Consider the following 21,118-nt stretch of genomic DNA (forward strand, 5'->3'; position numbering starts at 1 on the left):
TCGAATAGCCATCATCAATTCATAAGGCTTGTGTCATGCAGCCTGACGTTATCCAGGTCATCTGTTAATGAGTAGGTCTTACAAGGAAAGGTTGAGGGTGCTAGGCCTTTTCTCATTAGAACGGCGAAGGATGAGGGGCGACTTGATAGAGGTTTATAAGATGATCAGGGGAATAGATAGAGTAAACAGTCAGAGACGTTTTCCCCGGGTGGAACAAACCATTACAAGGGGACATAAATTTAAGGTGAAAAGTGGAAGATATAGGAGGGATATCAGAGGTAGGTTCTTTACCCAGAGAGTAGTGGGGGCATGGAATGCACTGCATGTGGAAGTAGTTGAGTTGGAAACATTAGGGACCTTCGAGCAGCTATTGGATAGGAACATGGATTACGGTAAAATGATATAGTGGAGATTTATTTGTTCTTAAGGGCAGCACGGTAGCATTGTGGATAGCACAATTGCTTCACAGCTCCAGGGTCCCAGGTTCGATTCCGGCTTGGATCACTGTCTGTGCGGAGTCTGCACATCCTCCCCGTGTCTGCATGAGTTTCCTCCAGGTGCTCCGGGTTCCTCCCACAGTCCAAAGATGTGCAGGTTAGGTGGATTGGCCATGATAAATTGCCCTTAGTGTCCAAAATTGCCCTTGGTGTTGGGTGGAGGTGTTGAGTTTCGGTAGGGTGCTCTTTCCAAGAGCCAGTGCAGACTCAAAGGGCCGAATGGCCTCCTTCTGCACTGTAAATTCAATGATAATCTATGATTAATCTAGGACAAAGGTTCGGCACAACATCGTGGGCCGAAGGGCCTGTTCTGTGCTGTATTTTCTATGTTCTCTGTTCTATGTTCAGTATTAAATTGTGATTCATGTACCTTATGCATTTATACCTTTTAAATGGCCTTCTGCACTGTAAATTCTATGATAATCTATGATTCACCATTTGAGCGGTTACTTGAACGTCTTGTAAGCCTGAATCACTGGATTCCTTTCTTCTGCATTACCCTCATTTAAAACTATAATTCTTGTTTTTGTTTTTACTAAAATGTTTCACTCGCAAGCACTGACGTTAAATCGGATCAGCCCCTTTTTTTTTTTTACTTGTACCACTATTTTATCAGGATTTCTTTGCTGCTCCCTATTTTCCTCTGTTATTTACTGTGTCTCCTATTTTAATATCATCTGTTAATTTTAACATTAGTCTTGTGCCCAACATAGTTAACAGAAGCAATCCCAAAACGCAACCTTGTGGGTTACTGCTATGCATTATCAACCACCCTGATTAACTGCCCTACTCCTTCGTTCCTTCTTTGTTAACCCTCTCCTTAATATTGTACTTTAACCGTTGTTTCTTGAGAAAGCGGTTTAATCTGAGAAAGGAGCAGGAGTAGACCATTCACCCCCTCAAGCCTGCTCCACCATTTAACAAGATTATGGCTGACCTGATAACCTGACATCTGTATCCCACAAACCCCCAATAACCTATCACCCAATTGCTTATCAAGAATCTATCCACCTCTGCCGCAAAGCTATTCAAAGACCCAGCTTTCATTGCCTTTTCAGGAAGAGAATTCCAAAGACTCTTAAATGAATGAACTCTGCCTCATCTCGGTTCTAAATGGGCCGCGCCTTATTTTTAAACAGTGATCCCCTAATTCTAGCCTGTCCCACAAGATAAAACATTCTCTCCACATCCACCCTGTCATTATCCCTCAGGATCTTCTATGTTTCAATCACATTGCCTCTTATCTTCTCAACTCCAGCTGAGCCTGTCCAACTTTTCCTCTTAAGACAACACAGCCATTCCAGGTATTAGTCTAATAAACCTTCTCTGAACTGCTTCCAATGCATTTACATCTTTCTTTTAAATAAGGTGACCAATACTGTACACAGTTCCTCCAGATGTGCTCTCACCAATATCCTGTATAACTGAAGCATAACCTCCCTACTTTTGTATTCAATTCCCCTCACAATAAATGATATTCTGTTGGCTTTCCTAATTACTTGCTGTACTAGCTTTTGTGATTCATGCACTAAGACACCCAGAATAGCCCGTTAATACAGAGGAAAAAGCATCCCCGCACATCAACCAACACCAATGCAAACGGAGATGCCGAGCACCAGCAACTATAGAGGCTAAAAGGAGATGAGAAATGGAGACAAAAAATGACATTCAGGGTGCGGTCAGGGTGGTGATCGCAGAAGCTCTGGCAACCATGCAGGTGGCCCTGGACAAGGCAGAGAGGTGACAGGATGCCCAGGAGAGCACCATAAAGAAGCTAGAAAAGTCTTCAACAGACCGAGCGACCGGATTGCTGCCCTGGAGAAGGAAATAACACGGTAGCATAGTGGTTAGCACTATGGCTTCACAGCACCAGGGTCCCAGGTTCAATTCCCGGCTTGGGTCACTGTCTGTGTGGAGCCTGCATATTCTCCCGGTGTCTGCGTGCGTTTCCTCCGGGTGCTCTGGTTTCCTCCCACAAGTCCCGAAAGACGTGCTATTATGTAATTTGGACATTCTGAATTCTCCCTCTGTACCCGAACATGCGCCGTAATGGATAGTGGGCCTGCTGGAAGGGATCGAAGGCAGGGTCACCACGGACTATGTGGCCCAAATGCTGGGCAATCTGGTGGGGAGGGATTGCTTTCCCAACCCACCGGAAATAGACCGAGCCCACTGGTCACTCCATCCAAAAGCCAAGAACAACCGAGGGCGATAATCACTAAAACGCACCGGCATCAAGACTGAGAAAGAATATTGTATTGGGCGAGACAGACAAAACTGTAACTGGGATGGTCACCTCCCTATCAAGACATTGGGGTGGACCTAGCCAAGCGATGGGCAGAGTTCAGCAGACAAGAGTGGCGTAAAATTTGGGATGCTGTACCCAGCTAAATGCTGGTTCACATTCCAAGGCGGGGAGCACTTCTTCACAGCCCCTGCGAACGTGGACAAGTTCGTCCTGGAGAACGGGCTGGAGAAACAGCAGCAGGGACAGCAATGAAAAGAGCACCCAAAGAGACTTTTATTTATTAATTTAGTTAACCTTCTCGAAGGACACTTTGTGCGGGACTGCATTGCCTTGTTGTGAAGACTGGGAGGTGCAACGGTGGAAGGAAAGAGCGAGGGCAGCAGAGCGCAGAAACGGGTGAGGGGAACGGCAGGTAGGGAGAATAGACGGCAGGTGATGTGGGGGGCTACGAGCCCGCTCCCCCACAATAACCTTTGATATGACACTTTTATCATGGATGTCCACTGAATTTCCTACACCCACCTCCTCCAATAACCATCAGGTTTGAGAACCATATCACTTCTGAAATCCATCTTGACTGCTTTCAATTATTTATTATTTTATCTAGTTCTGACTTCATATTTAAAAATACCAACATTTTGCTGACAATTTGTATTAAACTAACTAGTAATTACTTCTGTTATCTCCCTTTTAAAAAATGGACTCACCATTAGTTACCAGTCTGCTGGAGAGCATCCACTTTCGCTGCCAGATTACGCTGATATATTTCAACGTAACTGTCTCATCAGATGGTGTTCTTTGTTCAAAGAAACCAGAATGCCATTGAATGCAGCTGGTAACCCTGGTTGGCATGCCTGACATTGTCCAGAGCACCTTGTGCATGCCAGGAGAATGCAGTCATTGTGGGAATGCCATCACCTCGTGGACTGCAGTAGTTCAAGAAGTAGACCCACAACAAATGATAAATTCAACCTTGCCAATGCTGTCCGTATCACAAAATCAAATTTAAATTGTTATATCTTTCATTTCTCCTTGTCCTTAATTCAAATAGCAACAGGGTTCAACCACCTTGTTCCTGCCTGAGCAGTGTTTTCTCTTTCAATATAGGAGTGTCATACACCCTGGGTACAGGCCATGGTCTCCCAAGACAGACTCCACGGTGACTGGGCAGCAAATTTCAAAATGTCCTTATCTCTATTATAATAATAGTGTTCTTGAACTTGAAGTGATGTACACTATGCAGTGTAACAATCATGTCAGATGGTCATATTTAGAGGACTTCCTATCATGCGCAGGAGAGCTTTAATAAGTAATCTTGTAATTCCTGCAAGTCACCATATGACCCAGCCCTGCTCCTGGTTTTACATTATGCCTGTGCATACACAATGCTTGCTCTTGTACAGGTGGAAAGTGTCTGTCAGCACGCGCAACTTAACCTGGGGTTCTTTTCACAGTTGCGGTGCTTCAGAAAAAGGTCCTGCACTTGCTGCCTGGTATGAGTAGCGACAGTGAAAGCGAATGCGAAACTGAGATTGAGGAGCAAGAAGGAAACGTGTCCATGGAGCATGTGACCTGTAACTTTGCTACTCCGAATCCCGGAGAAGGTATGAACCTAGATCTTCATTCCTGGGCAGGTGCTGTCAGACTTTTGTTTCTTTAAAAATAAAAATGTAAACATTAATGTTATTGGAAGATTTGCATACAAATTTAGAAGGAAGCTGGATTAATGCTGAACTAAAATCACAAATGTTGTAAGTGCATAGTAGATCAGTTAGTAAAAAGAAACAACAGCAGGCTATGGCATTTTGTGTGTGCCGATTTGTTGGCATTGCTCCTGATGTAGGATACAAACCCAAAAGAGCTCTGATAAACCACAACAGCCAGGTAACATTTTTTAAAATTCTTTTCACAAAATGTGAATTTAAATTCCACCAGCTGCTGTGGTAGGATTTGAACCTGTGTCCCCAGAGCATTACCCTGGGCCCCCAGGATACCAACTCAGTGACCTTGCCACCAGGCCACCATCTCACCATAACTGTGTCCTATTCGCACTACACTTCTTGCTCGTTACTTTGTCCTGTTTGAATTTTTTGTGTTCTTGGCGTTTCGGAAAATATTGTTCTTATGGTGTTTGCCTCATCAGATTAATCCTAAATTAATTAATCCTACAGATCCAATCTAAATAAATCATGAGAACATTGCTTTAAATTCTTATGTGGCCCATGAGTTTGGACATCCTTGCATTAGACCAGAATGGATTGACTTTCACATTCTCACCCCTCATACTAACATTCATTCCATGCATTTATTTAGGGTAGCATGGTAGCACAAGTGGTTAACACTGTGGCTTCACAGCGCCAGGGTCCCAGGCTCGATTCCCCACTGGATCACTGTCTGTGCGGAGTCTGCACGATCTCCCCGTGTCTGCGGAGGTTTCCTCCGGGTGCTCCGGTTTCCTCCCACAGTCCAAAGACGTGCAGGTTAGGTGGATTGGCCATGATAAATTTCCCTTTGTGACCAAAAAGGTTGGGAGGGCTTTTTGGGTTACGGGGATAGGGTGGAAGTGAGGGCTTAAGTGGGTCGGTGCAGATTCGATGGGCCGAATGGCCTCCTTCGGCACTGTATGTTCTATGTTCATGCTTAGTAGTACTGTTTTAACAATCCACTGGGTTGATTTGGACAATGTTTTCCTTTGGTCCACTTTTAACCTCCGTTGTCTTTCCTTTGCCACATTTCCTGAAACCTTTAACCCCATTTGTGAAAATTAAGCCAGGTTCACAAATTTAATGGATGCTTTTGCAATATCCTGAGTACCAGTGGCATTGCTCATCTTCAACAGAGTTTCCTGGCTGCTTTACCCAGCGAAACTGTAGAGTTGTGGAGGTCCACCATTTGATCTTGGGTCATACTGTATGAAATGATTTCAGTTAGGGAGGATAGGCTGTTAATAGGGGTTCTACCAGTTGTTCTTGATATTCTAGACTCTGTTTCATGCTCCAGGGTATTGATTCACTGGTCCCTGTTTTGGAAGTATGAATGAATACTTGGCCAGGGCAGGATTGGGCTCACTTTGAAATGCACTCAAATAGCTTGGTGATATTCACCGTGAAGCTTCACAAATGATTAACAGCCACTTGGACAAAGTTAAAATGACACATTTAGGTAAAACCCTAAGCACTTGACAGCTTCATGGGTTGAAAGGAGGAAAATAAAAATTGTGACGGTGAGGCAACAAAAGGCGAATTATATTAAATTTCTGCACGAGTGCATTGGGCTACTGTGTACCATGCTGTTTATCAGGCAGAATAACTTGAGGGAAAATCCAAGTCGACCTTCTCTACTCTGGTTGGGAGCAGCTGCCATTAAGAGCTAAAGCCAGCCTGAAACAGAGAGGACTGAGTAAGAAAGGGAATTTAATTCCTGGTGATCTCCACATTTTTGTGTAAATGTGCGATTGTAAGGGTTAACATCTTCACTACTACGGGTTGAGTAACAAGAATCTTTGGCAGTGACCTTGGATCGCTCCCCAAGGGATGTGCCTCCAACCAGTTAATTTAACAGCCGTGTAAACTTAAACCACAGGAGAATTTCTGACCCACTTCCCTCATTGCCAGCTTGATAAATGATGAATTTGTTGTCTACAAAGAAGGAGATCAAAATCTATACAGTGTATGTTTTATTTTTAAGCAGGTGATTTGGGCAATTCCGGAAGCCTCCATTTTATCAGTGGAGAGACAAAAGAATGGTAAGTGAACAGAAGCTTTCTGGCTTCATTTTGAACTCATTCATATAACATACCCAATCGAATCCAATATACTGGAGAAAGAACATGCTTTCATATTATGTCATGATGTTTTAAAGATTTCAGTAGGACCCCCGCCCCAAACACATCTTGCAAACCCCTCCCAGCCATCTAACCTCAAGTCTAGTATTTGACCATCATTCACCATGATACTTCTCCTCAGTCGCCCCCACACCTCCTTTGATGCCCTTGTCTGCAGTAAAACCTGTACTCTCTCACTCTGGCAATTCCACTTGGTAAATTCCCATTTTTGTATCCTTAAGTTTAAGGAACACATAATTGAACATTTAACGGACGATTGGACTTCCAGCCCGATTTGACTGCACCATCCAAATATTATTGGGTCCTACTCTCGAACTACCAAAACTGCCCGTGACTCCCATCCTGGAATGCAAAGGTTACTCCCTTTTTCCCCCCCCCCCCCCCACTGTCAATAGTCTTAACCTCTCTCACCTGACTTTTCATCTCCAGCAACCAGAGCAAGGAGCCCATGGGCTTCTTTCTCACTAAGATTGATACCAGGGGTTCTGCTATATCTTTCCTTCTCCCTTTTTGCTAAAACGGTAGCTACGCCATTTCTCTTCCTGCCCCATCATGCAAGATGATGTATGAGTCCCTTTCTGATTTTCTGTGCCATTGTCTACACTGGTGTGCTTCGTGGACTGCAGCAGAATGTGACAGGTGGAGTTTGGTGACTGCGGGAATTTAAGGGTTAATTGAAGGGTTAATGTGACAGGTGGAGTTTGGTGGCTGAGGGAATTTAAGGGTTAAATGAAGGGTTAATTTCTATCTGAAGTCTAGTCTTTAATTTAGTTGCTCTTTGGGTTGGAAGGTGAGTTTTAGTTTTCGCTTTAAAACCAGGCTGATTTCAGGCTGTGCTGCAATTAATTAGTTCATTAGATAACTGGCTTAAACAGGTTTCCAAAGGCTAGATTCAGTGAATGTAAAGGTAGGCATTCTTAAAGTGCAGCTTTAACACCCAGAGACTACAAGCCAGTTAGCTTAACATCTGTTGTAGGGAAATTGCGGCAATCTATTATTAAGGAGGTTCTAGCAGGGTACTTAGAACATCTAAATGCAATCAGGCAGTCAACATGGTTTTGTGAAAGAGAAATCATGTTTGACTAATTTACTGGAGTTGGAGGAAGTAACAAGTGATGAGGATAAAGGGGAACCTGTAGATGTGTAGTGCTTAGATTTCCAGAAGACATTTGACAAGGTGCCACGTCAAAGGTTACCATGCAAAATAAGAGCTCATGGTATAGCTAGTAATGCTTTAGCATGGATAGAGGATTGGTTAGCTAACAGGAGACAGATTATTATTAATTTATGGGATGTGGGCATCGCTGGCTAGGCCAACATTACCCATCCCTAATTGCCCTTGAGAAGGTGGTAGTGAGCTGCTGCCTTGAATTGCTACAATCCAAATGGTGTAAGCCCAAATGGTGTAAGCACCCCTAAGTGCTGTTGGGGAGGAAGTTCCAAGATTTTGACCCCACGACAGTGAATGAATCAAAATATAGTTCCAAATCAGAATGGTGTGTGGCTTAGAGGGGAACTTTCACGTGGTGGGGCTCCCATGCATCTGCAGCCCATGTCTTTCTGGATGGTAGCGGTTGTGGGTTTGGAAGGTGCTGTCAAAGGTTGGAAGATGTGATTAAAGGAACCTTGGTGAGTTCCTGCAATGAATTGTTTAGATATTACACAATGTAACTGTGTTATTGATAGAGAGAGTGAATATTTGTGGATGAGATGCCAATCAAGTGGGCTACTTTGTCCTGGATGGTGTCGAACGTCTTATGTTGTTGGAGCTGCACTCATCCAGGCAAGTGGAGAGTATTCCATCATACTTCTGACTTGTGCCTTGCAGATGGCGAGCAGGCTTTGGGGAGTAAGGAAGTGAGTTACTCACTGTAGGAGTCCTACCCTCTAGCCTGCCCTCGCAGCCACATTAGTTATGTGGCTAGTCCAGCTCCGTTTCTGCTCAATGGTAACCCCAGGATGCTGATATTGGAAGATTCAGCGATGATGATGCCATTGAATGTCATGGGGCAATGGTTAGATCCCCTCTTTTTGGAGATAGTCATTGTCTGGCACGTGTGGTGCAAATGTAACTTGCCACTTGTCAGCCCAAGCCTGGAAATTGTCCACGTCTTGCTGCATTTGGACATGGACTGCTTCAGTATCTGAGGAATCACAAATGGTGCTGAACATTGGTCAGTTATCAGCAAACAGCCCTCTCTCTGTCCTGATGATGGAAGGCAGGTTTTTGAAGCAGCTCAAGATGGTTTTGTCTAGGACAGGAGGTATAAACATTTCATTTTTGTATCAGTAAAATATGATGAGTGGAGTGCCACAGGGATCATTGCTGGAGATCCCAAATATTGACAATCTACACTGCTGACGTGAATGAATGGTTGCTAACTTTGCTAATGTCACAAAGGGAGGCAAGCAAATTTTGAAGAGAGCATAAGAGGCCAGCAAAGGGATGTTCAGGTTAAGTGAATGAGCAAATGTTTAAAGGGTGAAGTATAATGTGGGAAAAGGTGAATTTATTCACTTTGGCAGGAAGAGTAGAAAAGCAGGGTACTGCTTAAATGGAAAGAGATTGCCGAACCTGGGGGTACTGCTTAAATGGAAAGAGATTGCTGAACCTGGGGGTACTGCTTAAATGGAAAGAGATTGCTGAACCTGGGGGTACTGCTTAAATGGAAAGAGATTGCTGAACCTGGGGGTACTGCTTAAATGGAAAGAGATTGCCGAACCTGGGGGTACTGCTTAAATGGAAAGAGATTGCTGAACCTGGGGGTACTGCTTAAATGGAAAGAGATTGCAGAACCTGGGGGTACTGCTTAAATGGAAAGAGATTGCCGAACCTGGGGGTACTGCTTAAATGGAAAGAGATTGCCGAACCTGGGGGTACTGCTGAAATGGAAAGAGATTGCCGAACCTGGGGGTACTGCTTAAATGGAAAGAGGTTGCTGAACCTGGGGAAACTGCTTAAATGGAAAGAGATTGCTGAACCTGGGGGTACTGCTTAAATGGAAAGAGATTGCTGAACCTGGGGGTACTGCTTAAATGGAAAGAGATTGCTGAACCTGGGGGTACTGCTTAAATGGAAAGGGATTGCCGAACCTGGGGGTACTGCTTAAATGGAAAGAGATTGCTGAACCTGGGGGTACTGCTTAAATGGAAAGAGATTGCAGAACCTGGGGGTACTGCTTAAATGGAAAGAGATTGCCGAACCTGGGGGTACTGCTTAAATGGAAAGAGATTGCCGAACCTGGGGGTACTGCTTAAATGGAAAGAGATTGCCGAACCTGGGGGTACTGCTTAAATGGAAAGAGGTTGCTGAACCTGGGGATACTGCTTAAATGGAAAGAGATTGCTGAACCTGGGGGTACTGCTTAAATGGAAAGAGGTTGACGAACCTGGGGGTACTGCTTAAATGGAAAGAGATTGCTGAACCTGGGGGTACTGCTTAAATGGAAAGAGTTTGCTGAACCTGGGGGCACTGCTTAAATGGAAAGAGATTGCTGAACCTGGGGGCACTGCTTAAATGGAAAGAGATTGCCGAACCTGGGGATACTGCTTAAATGGAAAGAGATTGCCGAACCTGGGGGCACTGCTTAAATGGAAAGAGGTTGACGAACCTGGGGGTACTGCTTAAATGGAAAGAGATTGCTGAACCTGGGGGTACTGCTTAAATGGAAAGAGTTTGCTGAACCTGGGGGCACTGCTTAAATGGAAAGAGATTGCTGAACCTGGGGGCACTGCTTAAATGGAAAGAGGTTGACGAACCTGGGGGTACTGCTTAAATGGAAAGAGATTGCCGAACCTGGGGATACTGCTTAAATGGAAAGAGATTGCCGAACCTGGGGATACTGCTTAAATGGAAAGAGATTGCTGAACCTGGGGGCACTGCTTAAATGGAAAGAGGTTGACGAACCTGGGGGTACTGCTTAAATGGAAAGAGATTGCTGAACCTGGGGGTACTGCTTAAATGGAAAGAGATTGCCGAACCTGGGGGTACTGCTTAAATGGAAAGAGATTGCTGAACCTGGGGGTACTGCTTAAATGGAAAGAGATTGCAGAACCTGGGGGTACTGCTTAAATGGAAAGAGATTGCCGAACCTGGGGGTACTGCTTAAATGGAAAGAGATTGCCGAACCTGGGGGTACTGCTTAAATGGAAAGAGATTGCCGAACCTGGGGGTACTGCTTAAATGGAAAGAGGTTGCTGAACCTGGGGATACTGCTTAAATGGAAAGAGATTGCTGAACCTGGGGGTACTGCTTAAATGGAAAGAGGTTGACGAACCTGGGGGTACTGCTTAAATGGAAAGAGATTGCTGAACCTGGGGGTACTGCTTAAATGGAAAGAGTTTGCTGAACCTGGGGGCACTGCTTAAATGGAAAGAGATTGCTGAACCTGGGGGTACTGCTTAAATGGAAAGAGTTTGCTGAACCTGGGGGCACTGCTTAAATGGAAAGAGATTGCTGAACCTGGGGGCACTGCTTAAATGGAAAGAGGTTGACGAACCTGGGGGTACTGCTTAAATGGAAAGAGATTGCCGAACCTGGGGATACTGCTTAAATGGAAAGAGATTGCTGAACCTGGGGGGCACTGCTTAAATGGAAAGAGGTTGACGAACCTGGGGGTACTGCTTAAATGGGAAAGAGATTGCTGAACCTGGGGGTACTGCTTAAATGGAAAGAGGTTGACGAACCTGGGGGTACTGCTTAAATGGAAAGAGATTGCTGAACCTGGGGGTACTGCTTAAATGGAAAGAGATTGCCGAACCTGGGGGTACTGCTTAAATGGAAAGAGGTTGACGAACCTGGGGGTACTGCTTAAATGGAAAGAGATTGCTGAACCTGGGGGTACTGCTTAAATGGAAAGAGTTTGCTGAACCTGGGGGCACTGCTTAAATGGAAAGAGATTGCTGAACCTGGGGGCACTGCTTAAATGGAAAGAGGTTGACGAACCTGGGGGTACTGCTTAAATGGAAAGAGATTGCCGAACCTGGGGATACTGCTTAAATGGAAAGAGATTGCCGAACCTGGGGATACTGCTTAAATGGAAAGAGATTGCTGAACCTGGGGGCACTGCTTAAATGGAAAGAGATTGCCGAACCTGGGGATACTGCTTAAATGGAAAGAGATTGCTGAACCTGGGGGCACTGCTTAAATGGAAAGAGGTTGACGAACCTGGGGGTACTGCTTAAATGGGAAAGAGATTGCTGAACCTGGGGGTACTGCTTAACTGGAAAGAGATTGCCGAACCTGGGAGTGCTGAAGAATATTGGTGTCCCGGTACATGAATTACAGAAAGTTAGTACACATGTACAGCGAGTGATTAAACGTTTTTATATTTACACAGGGAATGGATGTATAAAAGTGCAGGCAGTCCTCGGACTTCCGTTTCGTAAGTTGGTACCGATTTCACCATCAAAGAACAATATTAAAAATGGGGGGTTGGCTCTGTCAGCAGGGCAAGGCAGTATTTCTACTGGCAAATTGTGACCTCATTTCCTGAGAGTTTTGGCCTGACTCATTTACACCTCTGCCAGAAGCCCCCCGCCCCGCCCCCAGCATAGCCAACATGGTTTTGGTTCCAGCCTGGCTAGCACCTTTCAGTGCAGTAAAGCCCCCAAGTTTGGCACATGCAAAATTATTTGCCAAAAACCACTTCCTGGACTACAGCTCTGCCAGGTAGCGTGCTGCCAGCGGGCCACAACTACAGATGTACAGGGTGTTGGTGAGATCACACCTGGGGTACTGTGTACAGTTTAGTCTCCTTATTGAAGAAAGGACATTGCATTAGAAGCAGTTCAGAGAAGCTTCACGTGACTGATTCCTGGGATGAGGGTATTCTCTTATGAGAAAAGTTGGGCCTGTATCTGTTTAGAAGAATGAGGTGGTCATGTTGAAGCATATAAGATCCTGAGGGGACTGACAGGGTGGATACTGGTTTAGCACATGGGCTAAACAGCTGGCTTGTAATGTAGAACAAGGCCAGCAGCGCGGGTTCAATTCCCGAACCAGCCTCCCCGAAAAGGCGCCGGAATGTGGCGACTCGGGGCTTTTCACAGTAACTTCATTGAAGCCTACTTGTATTATTATTATTACTGAGAGCATGTTTCCCTTTGTGGGAGAGACTGGAACAAGGGGACACAGTTTAAAAATAAGGGGTCTCCCATTTCAAATGGCAATGAGGAGCAATTTCTTTTTCTGAGGATTGAGTGCGTCTGGAACTGTCTTATTGGAGGGAGAGGCTCTTCCCCGGAGGGCGAGGCTCTTCCCCGGAGGGCGAGGCTCTTCCCCGGAGGGCGAGGCTCTTCCCCGGAGGGCGAGGCTCTTCCCCGGAGGGCGAGGCTCTTCCCCGGAGGGCGAGGCTCTTCCCCGGAGGGCGAGGCTCTTCCCCGGAGGGCGAGGCTCTTCCCCGGAGGGCGAGGCTCTTCCCCGGAGGGCGAGGCTCTTCCCCGGAGGGCGAGGCTCTTCCCCGGAGGGCGAGGCTCTTCCCCGGAGGGCGAGGCTCTTCCCCGGAGGGCGAGGCTCTTCCCCGGAGGGCGAGGCTCTTCCCCGGAGGGCGAGGCTCTTCCCCGGAGGGCGAGGCTCTTCCCCGGAGGGTGCTGGAGACAGAGTCATTGAAGACAGCGATAGATTGACTCCCTTGTTAGTGAAGAATCTCGGGTTATTGGGATTAGGTGGGAATGTGGAGTTGAGGCCACAGTCCGATTATCCGTGAATTTATTGAATGGCAGAGCAGGCTCAAGGGGCTGAAATGCCTACCCTGCTACTAATTCATATGTAATAAAAGTCACAAATGACACTATCCCGGCTTCTCATTCTCATTCTTTCTGGAATCTTTTACACTGTGGATCACACCATCCTCCACAAACCACTCTCCATCTTCAACCAGTGGGACTGCTCAGGCGATACTTTTGTTCTCTCCAGAATTGACATTGTTCTGCTGATCTCCCATCTTTGACATTCAAAACTCTGTTACTCATATCTTCATTCACAACAAGTTCCCAAGTTCCACTCTTACCTGTTCAGTCACAGCCAGTGAATGTTCTACACTGTCTTGTCTTCTCACCTCCTTTACCTCTGGAGTCCTCCAAGGATGCCCACGTACAGCCAGCCCCATTATAGTTTTTTTTATTTGTTCATGGGATGTGGGCGTCGCAGGCTGTGCCGGCATTTATTGCCCATCCCTAATTGTCCAGAGGGGGCAGTTAAGAGTCGACCACATTGCTGTGGGTCTAGAGTCACATGTAGGCCTGACCAGGTAAGGACGGCAGATTTCCTTCCCTAAATCCCCAGGTGGGTTTTTACGACAATTGGCAATGGTTTCATGGTCATCATTAGACTTTTAATTCCAGTAATTGAATTCAAATTTCACCATCTGCAGTGGCAGGATTTGAACCTGGGTCGCCGGAGCATTACCCTGGGTTTCTGGTTTACTAGTCCAGTGACAATATCGGTACATCACCATCTGCCTCTCACTAGGCGTTGCTCTCCTGGCCAGCCTCCCATTTTCCATCCTCCACAGATTTTGAGTTAATTTAAAATTCTGGTGCCTGCATCCTAACTCGCACCATGTTCTGTTCATCTGTTGTCCTTTGCTTGCTGCCCTGCATTGGCTCCTGGCCGAGCCATGCCTCTTGTTTTGAAGTTCCATCCTTGTTTTTGAATCTCTCCATGGTCTCTGCTGCTGTATATTCTTGTGCATGTAAACCTGGACTGTTATCTGGCAAAAATGTATTTCCTTCTAAATTACGTTGAATATTTAGGCTTAATAAAGTGCGCAATGGGATTTGAGATATCTGCTGGTAATTTTTCATTGTGCTGGATATTGGCTCTCCAATGTTGGCATTCAGTTTGGGGGAATAGTAATTTGTGATGAGTGCTTTTTGTAATGGTGTTTGAATATCTCTGAGCACAGAGTTGGGAACTGCAGGACAAGACCAGATACTCCTCTGCAGAAGGGAGACACTGAATTATTACAGATACGTCTAACTAGAGGACAGTAACAATAGAACCACTTCAGCTGGATGGAGGGAAATCTGAACAATTTACCATTGATTATTTTTCTCCACAGATCATGTGGGACTTGGAAGAAAAAAAATCATCCGTGAAAGCATAGAAGAGAATGCTGAAGGAATTTGTCCATCTTTTAATAAGTAGGATAAAGGAAGTAACCTGTACCACCCCATGTGATGCTAATGCTCGTCTGTTGCTCATGCTCTACACTGGCTGTATGTTGATGCAACAAGATAGCAGTAAACTTTTGCACTGTTGGATTTTTATTTTCTTCTGTCGTCAATGGATCAGAATTAGTCACACAGCCGTTCCGGTGCACAGTCCAAATTTCGGTGCACAGTCCAAGTCTGTGTCTGAATGTTCCCTTCTAAGATGGCGGGGGCTGCAATTGACCATCCATCCTACCACAACAAGCCTTTCCCAAAACAGTCCTTCCAGAATGTTTTTCAGGATTGGGGCCACATCTGAACAAACCCACTTGCTCCAAAAACGGTTCAACAATAAATGACGAGTGTGCGTTGCAATAATCCAGGTGAGTATGATCACCCAGGTTCAGTGGGAGGGGATGAGTTCACCTAATTGAAGCCACTTTCCAAACTCGCTTGACACCAGGAGCTGGTCGCTTATATGTTAAATACCACTTAAACTGTAAACTCATTTTGGAGCAGCTCAGCAGAAGAACCTCGATGTTAACATTCTGAACATTGGGTTATTGGTGTTCCCACTGCCATGGGTTCTCACGTGATTGATCTGAGAGCTGCCCGTTCTGAGTATTCTATCTTGAGCAAGTCCGAACACCTTTGTCAAGAAATCTGCTCGCTATCATTTGTAAAATGTCTGTTTGTCTCACTCTTGGTAGGATATGGTTTTTTTGTAGGCAGGTGGATGTGGGTAGGTGTTTTTTTCTATATATAAGGCAATATTCCTTTCTGCCCCTAACTCCCATTATTTGGACAGAACTGCAGGCAGACGACCTTCTGCGAAACCTCAACAAGCCTTACTTCTGTGAAGTCATCTGGCCAGAATAGCTGAAACTGGGATGTTGCCATGTGGGGAATGGGGGGGGTGTATTTCCCTAAACCCGGAGTGCCCCAGTGTGCCTCCTGGGAGTGTCTTTCATGTGGGCCCCAGACCATGTGGGACCATGCTGGTGGTTTAGAGATTTTAAAATATCCTTTCTGCGTAGACTAAGTGACTAATCAACCCAATGAATAAATCAGTTGGTGGGTATTACTGTTGATAGAAAATGACTCTATTTCATGCATGCTGTGACTCAAAGACAACATTGGGTTCATAATGAGGGACATTCAAAGTGAAGGGCTATATCTCCCTGTCCCTCGTGCAGTGGACATGGAATGGTTGGTTAACTAAATACTACTTTGCTTATACTAGTAAATATGAATTGTGCATGTCTAGGCTTTATTCTTGGTCTTTTAACCTAACATGTATTTTAGCAAAATTACTTGAACACTAGTCCCATTGTGCTTAAATACTGTTGGGTGCCTGTGTTCGAACAGACCATACTTAACAGCTAACCCATTGATCCCTCTGCATAGCTAAGTCACACTAGCTGATTTTAGTGAGCAGCAGTTACTGGTTGTCCTTATCATTGATGTGGATATGGTCATAGAATTGTGGCCCTAATGCATGGTGCTAGTGTATGTCTGAGCAAAAATCTTTCTACTCTTTGGCACCACTGTACCCCTGGGTCAGATTGCTCAACATCTCGCCAGGTGGGTAGGATTAATGTGGGAGCAATGAACTCCAGGTGTCTTCAAAGCTAAAACTGAGTATACTGTATCAAAGTTGGGAATATCTTACAGATGTACTCCCAGATTACATCGATTGTCAGTTATGGATTTCTAGGTTCAGGGTGGAGCTACGATTCCAACAAAAATGATTTCACATTAATTTCCGCCAAGTACTATGTTATTTATTTATTCTATCTCCTGCTTTGGAGCAGCTAATCTGTATGACCCACGAATGTACACTTCTCGTCAAATGCTTTCCTTGCATCAAGCTTGACAGGCAATCATTTTTGTAGTTTTTGTTTTGTTATGTAGATGTACCTCAGTCGTGCAAACCACTGTCTTCCTCTGGGAATTCTCCAGAGATTTGTAGTTACATTTTCAAAGCTGCTGGTTATAGAGCTGGTGCATTTCCCATGGGAGAAATCTTTACATAAACTGAGGTGTTATGCATGTTTTGGATGTCTACCCAACCCCACCTCCCACAATCTATCTTAATAACCGCACTTATCGATTTTTATTTTTATTTTCTTGAAGAGTTAGGATTGTAGTGGATTTTTCCCCCCCAATGTCTCTCGTAGTTTTTAAATGTACTAAAGTGAAGCATTCCATATCGCTGAAAATGAAGTAACGGTTTCTGAAAAAGCGAGTATTTCCAGCATGTTCTATCTGGATCAGGCAGCATGCGAGAACAAAAGACTTGAGGCGATCCTTGACCAATTTTTATTGCTGTTCACTGGCCTGCCTGGGTATAGGTTGACGTTTTATTTTAAAATGAGTTTCCAATGTTCACAATTTTTCTCATTGAGTGGCTGATGACTGATGTGATTTGTCCTGGATGCACTGTCTCTTCTGTAATTCTGCCACTCTTTCTCCCCCACCCACTGTCAAAAAGAAAAATCTGTATTATGCTTTAACTCTGTCTATCAGTTTTTTAAAACACATTTTGGGGTCGTAGTTTCTGTAAACTTCTTCATGGCTGTGCTTTGAGGGAGCTTCCCATTGAGGGAGCTTACAATTTGAGCAACAACTCCTTTGTAAATCATTGCTGGCAGTTTAACCCATGTAGTAGGAAACTGATTACTAATGTACAGCCTGAACTCTTGTTTCTGTGATGCATGGCCACATCCTGTCTGAATGTGATGTACCTGTACTGTGAAGTACTGTTTAGAAAGCTGTGGTTTATTTGTAATGTGCATTCAATGTTTGCTTTTTAAATATTGTCTCCATTGTGTTTACATGATCACATTTCTGCACTTTTTTTTTGTTAATAAAACTGAAAGATGTTGATGTTTGTCCTGGGATTTCTTCCTCTGGATAGATATGAGTGGACGTTTTAGCACAATGGAGTTTAGAGCATCTTCAAAGAGACAAAAAAAAAAGATTTTGACAGATGATTTTACAATCTGCAAAAAAAAAAATAGATGTCTTTAGCAAAGGACAATTTGCATTTATTTACTGCCTTGTCACTTTCGTACTTCTCAAAGCGGCTGACAATGCATCTTGAGTGCATTTGTAAATGAACCAGCAATGAAGTAAGCGAACAATGTCATTCATGGCAGGAATGTTGACTGAGGCAAGGCTTTGGAACACGACCACAATTTTTAACATCCACCTGAGCAAGCAGGCAGGCGGAACTTAAATGCTTTCTCTGTAAAGTGGCACTGTTAACAATACAGACTTGCTCTGAGCAGTTGAACAAGCACAACTAAATAAAAAACCTCGTGTGAGGATGCAAGAGGTGGGCAAATTTGGTAGCAGGCACAGTGGAAGGGGAAGACAGTCAGCTACTTGGTCAAGCTTCTAGAAGCTTTGGTCTGTCTGTTATACCAATTTGATTGAGAAATGTGTATGTGTTCGTCCACAAGTAGTCTTAATTGCCAGGAGTCTTAATTCATTGATGCTTAAGCTCCTGGTTTACAGATGCACTCACCAACCTGCATAAATGAGTTGTTAAAGGACTGAGGTAATTTGTCTTAACATTGATCTTTAATGGAGAGGGACTAAAGCCATTTGCCCCTCCAATCCAAAAGCTGTAGTGCTGTGGACCACTACTGTCAGAGTGGTCCGCCAAGTGGTAACCGCCCCATAGTTTTATTTTCTCTCTCCTTCCATTTTGGACAGTGTCTGGGTTTCACTCTTGTACTGTACCAGTGGAAAGATGTGGTTGGCTTGAAACCATCTGTACTCCAGTGTGGTTGCGGGAGAAGTTGACAAATGGGAAGAGGCGGGTTGAAAACCTGAAGGTCAAATACCACATATAAATACAGTGGCTACGTGAACAGATCAGAGGCTAGGAATCCTCTCCACACTCTACAAGTCAGGAGTGTGATGGAATATTCTCCACTTGCTTGGATGAGTGCCGCTCCAACACCATCCAGGAAAAAGTATCCCACTTGATTGGCATCCCTTTCACAAATAGTCATTCATTCGCACTGTGGCAGCAATGTGAACCATCTACAAGATACCCTGCAGAACGTCACCGTAGAGAGCTTCACCCACGACCATTACTGTCTAAAAGGACAAGGGCAGCAAATTCATGGGAGCACCACCACCACCTAGATGTTCTCCTCCCAAGTTGCTTCGCATCCTGACTTGGAAATATATAACAGTTCCTTCACTGTTGCGGAGTCAAAATCCTGGGATTCTGTCATTAAAGCACTGTGGGTGTACCTACACCGCATGGACTGCAGTGGTTCAAGAAGGCAGATCACTGCCACCTTGAGGGCAATTTGGGGTGGGTAATACATGGAACATACAGTGCAGGAGGCCATTCGGCCCATCGAGTGTACCGATCCACTTAAGCCCTCACTTCCACCCTATCCCTGTAACCCAATAACCCCTCCTAACCTTTTTTTTGGTCACTAAGGGCAATTTATCACGGCCAATCCACCTAACCTGCACATCTTTGGATTGTGGGAGGAAGCCGGAGCACCCGGAGGAAACCCATGCAGACACGGGGAGAACGTGCAGACTCCGCACAGACAGTGACCCAGCGGGGAATCGAATCTGGGACCCTGGCACTGTGAAGCCACCGTGCTCTCCACTTGTGCTACCGTACAGCGCACCAAATAAATGCTGTCCTAGCCCACATCCCATAATTGAACATAAATTTAAAGATGAATACATGTTATATAGAAAGGCTGACCGTGAGTGAGTTTAATGGCATCGGCCCTTAATCATAGTGATGGCAAGAAAGAGCGCAACCACAATGATGTCTCATTCTTGCTGGTATTAAATGGTTCCTCAAATTGAGATTTTTTTTTCTTGCTTCCTTTTTCTCGCTCTCTCTTCAATCTCCCTTCCCTCTCTTTATTTCACATTCTATATCTGATTTGAGTCTGCTTCACCCTGTATTCCATTGTCCGATCATTAATTCTCATTGGTTAATGAGATAGACTCAGTCTTATTTGCCAAGTTTGGCTCTTGTTACCCATGACCATAAGATATAGGAGCAAAATTAGGCCACTCGACCCATTGTATCTGCTCCCCCATTCAGTCATAGCTGATATTTTTCTCATCCCCATTCTCCTATCTTCTCCCCATAACCCCGATCCCCTTAATATTCAAGAAACCATCTTGAAGACACTCGGTAGCTTGGCCTCCACAGCCTTCTGCAGCAATGCGTTCCACTGGTTCACCACCCTCTGGCTGAAGAAATTCCCCCTCATCTCTGTTTTAAAGGATCGTCCCTTCAGTCTGAGGCCAGCTCATACTTACAAAAGTTGCCAAATGTTTTTCAAGCCTCCGATGGAGGGGAGAGAATCTCGAGGGCAAGTGGGGATAGGTAATAAATGCTGGTTTAACCAGCAGTACCCACCTCCTGTGATGGAATTATCAGCATAGGCAGAGTGCGAGATGCCCTATTCTAGCAAATAATCATTAACCTTGTGTGACAGCACTATGGGGACGGGAGTACTCTGAGAAGGGACCAGTCTGAAATTCTTGGGAAGGTATATTGTGTCATTAAACAATACTGAATATATAACGTACATAAGGAAAGGAGAGGTCTATTAACAATGGTGATGCATGCAAAGGGTGCTGCAACATACAACTACACATTACCATTACAGCATTGTCTACTCAAGATGGTTAATGTCACTCGAGTTAATTCAGCATCCCAGGCTGGTGCTCTGAAGACAGGGTATATTACAAGTGCGCCAATGCTCAGAGCAAAGACGAGACCTTGGCCAGTGAGAGGGTAACTGGCAGAATTTAAAACCAATTAATAAATCTGAATTGAAAACCAGCCTCAATAATGGTGCGTCAAGCAGCATTCTCATCTGGATTTTTCTTTTTAATTGGTTAAACTTTGAGCAGGCTACTTTTCATCTCTCAAAACCATAGCTCCAAATAAAATCAGGTACTTGGCCCTCCTTTAAGGGTATAATATATTTCTACAGGGTGACATTTTCTGAGATTTCTGTTCATCTCAGTTAATTAGGGATACAAGGCAAATGCAGGTATATGGAGTTAGGTCACAAATCAGCCATGATTTCACTGAATTACATCAGACTTGTAGACCTCCTGTTTCTACTACCCTACCTCTCTTACGGAGACATAGACTGCCAAATATGTGACTAAAGTCATCCAAATCTGGGATCTGTTCAGCTGCTCTGATGGTAGTAGCAGTGCGGTGGTCACAAACAGCTGTCCTGAGCTGAAGGGGACTGACATATCTGCAATGAGTGAGATCTGTTGGGAATTGTGGACAGGATGGAGTTTAACAGGTCTCATTACAGTCGCAACAGTGTGCCAATATTCTCTGCCTTGGCA

At 44.7% G+C, this 21,118-nt stretch overlaps 1 protein-coding gene across 11 annotated transcripts in view; it reads left to right on the forward strand.

Annotated features, from left to right (window-relative positions):
* trim37 (tripartite motif containing 37) overlaps positions 1-17,630 on the forward strand; it is a 210,467-nt gene extending 192,837 nt beyond the window's left edge. For 8 of the 11 annotated variants that reach the window (XM_072469883.1, XM_072469882.1, XM_072469885.1 and 5 more), the window contains 4 exons: positions 4,200-4,349; positions 6,433-6,490; positions 11,929-11,973; positions 14,653-17,630. In XM_072469883.1, coding sequence (XP_072325984.1) covers positions 4,200-4,349; positions 6,433-6,490; positions 11,929-11,973; positions 14,653-14,689 — 290 coding nt within the window. In that variant the 3' untranslated portion in view covers positions 14,690-17,630. The remainder of the gene's footprint in view (positions 1-4,199; positions 4,350-6,432; positions 6,491-11,928; positions 11,974-14,652) is intronic. The other 3 variants (XM_072469887.1, XM_072469889.1, XM_072469888.1) reach the window with 3 other exon arrangements.
* The last annotated feature ends 3,488 nt before the right edge of the window (positions 17,631-21,118 follow it).

This window comes from Scyliorhinus torazame, chromosome 12 (genome assembly GCF_047496885.1).
Source record: "Scyliorhinus torazame isolate Kashiwa2021f chromosome 12, sScyTor2.1, whole genome shotgun sequence".
Taxonomy (NCBI): Eukaryota; Metazoa; Chordata; class Chondrichthyes; order Carcharhiniformes; family Scyliorhinidae; genus Scyliorhinus; species Scyliorhinus torazame.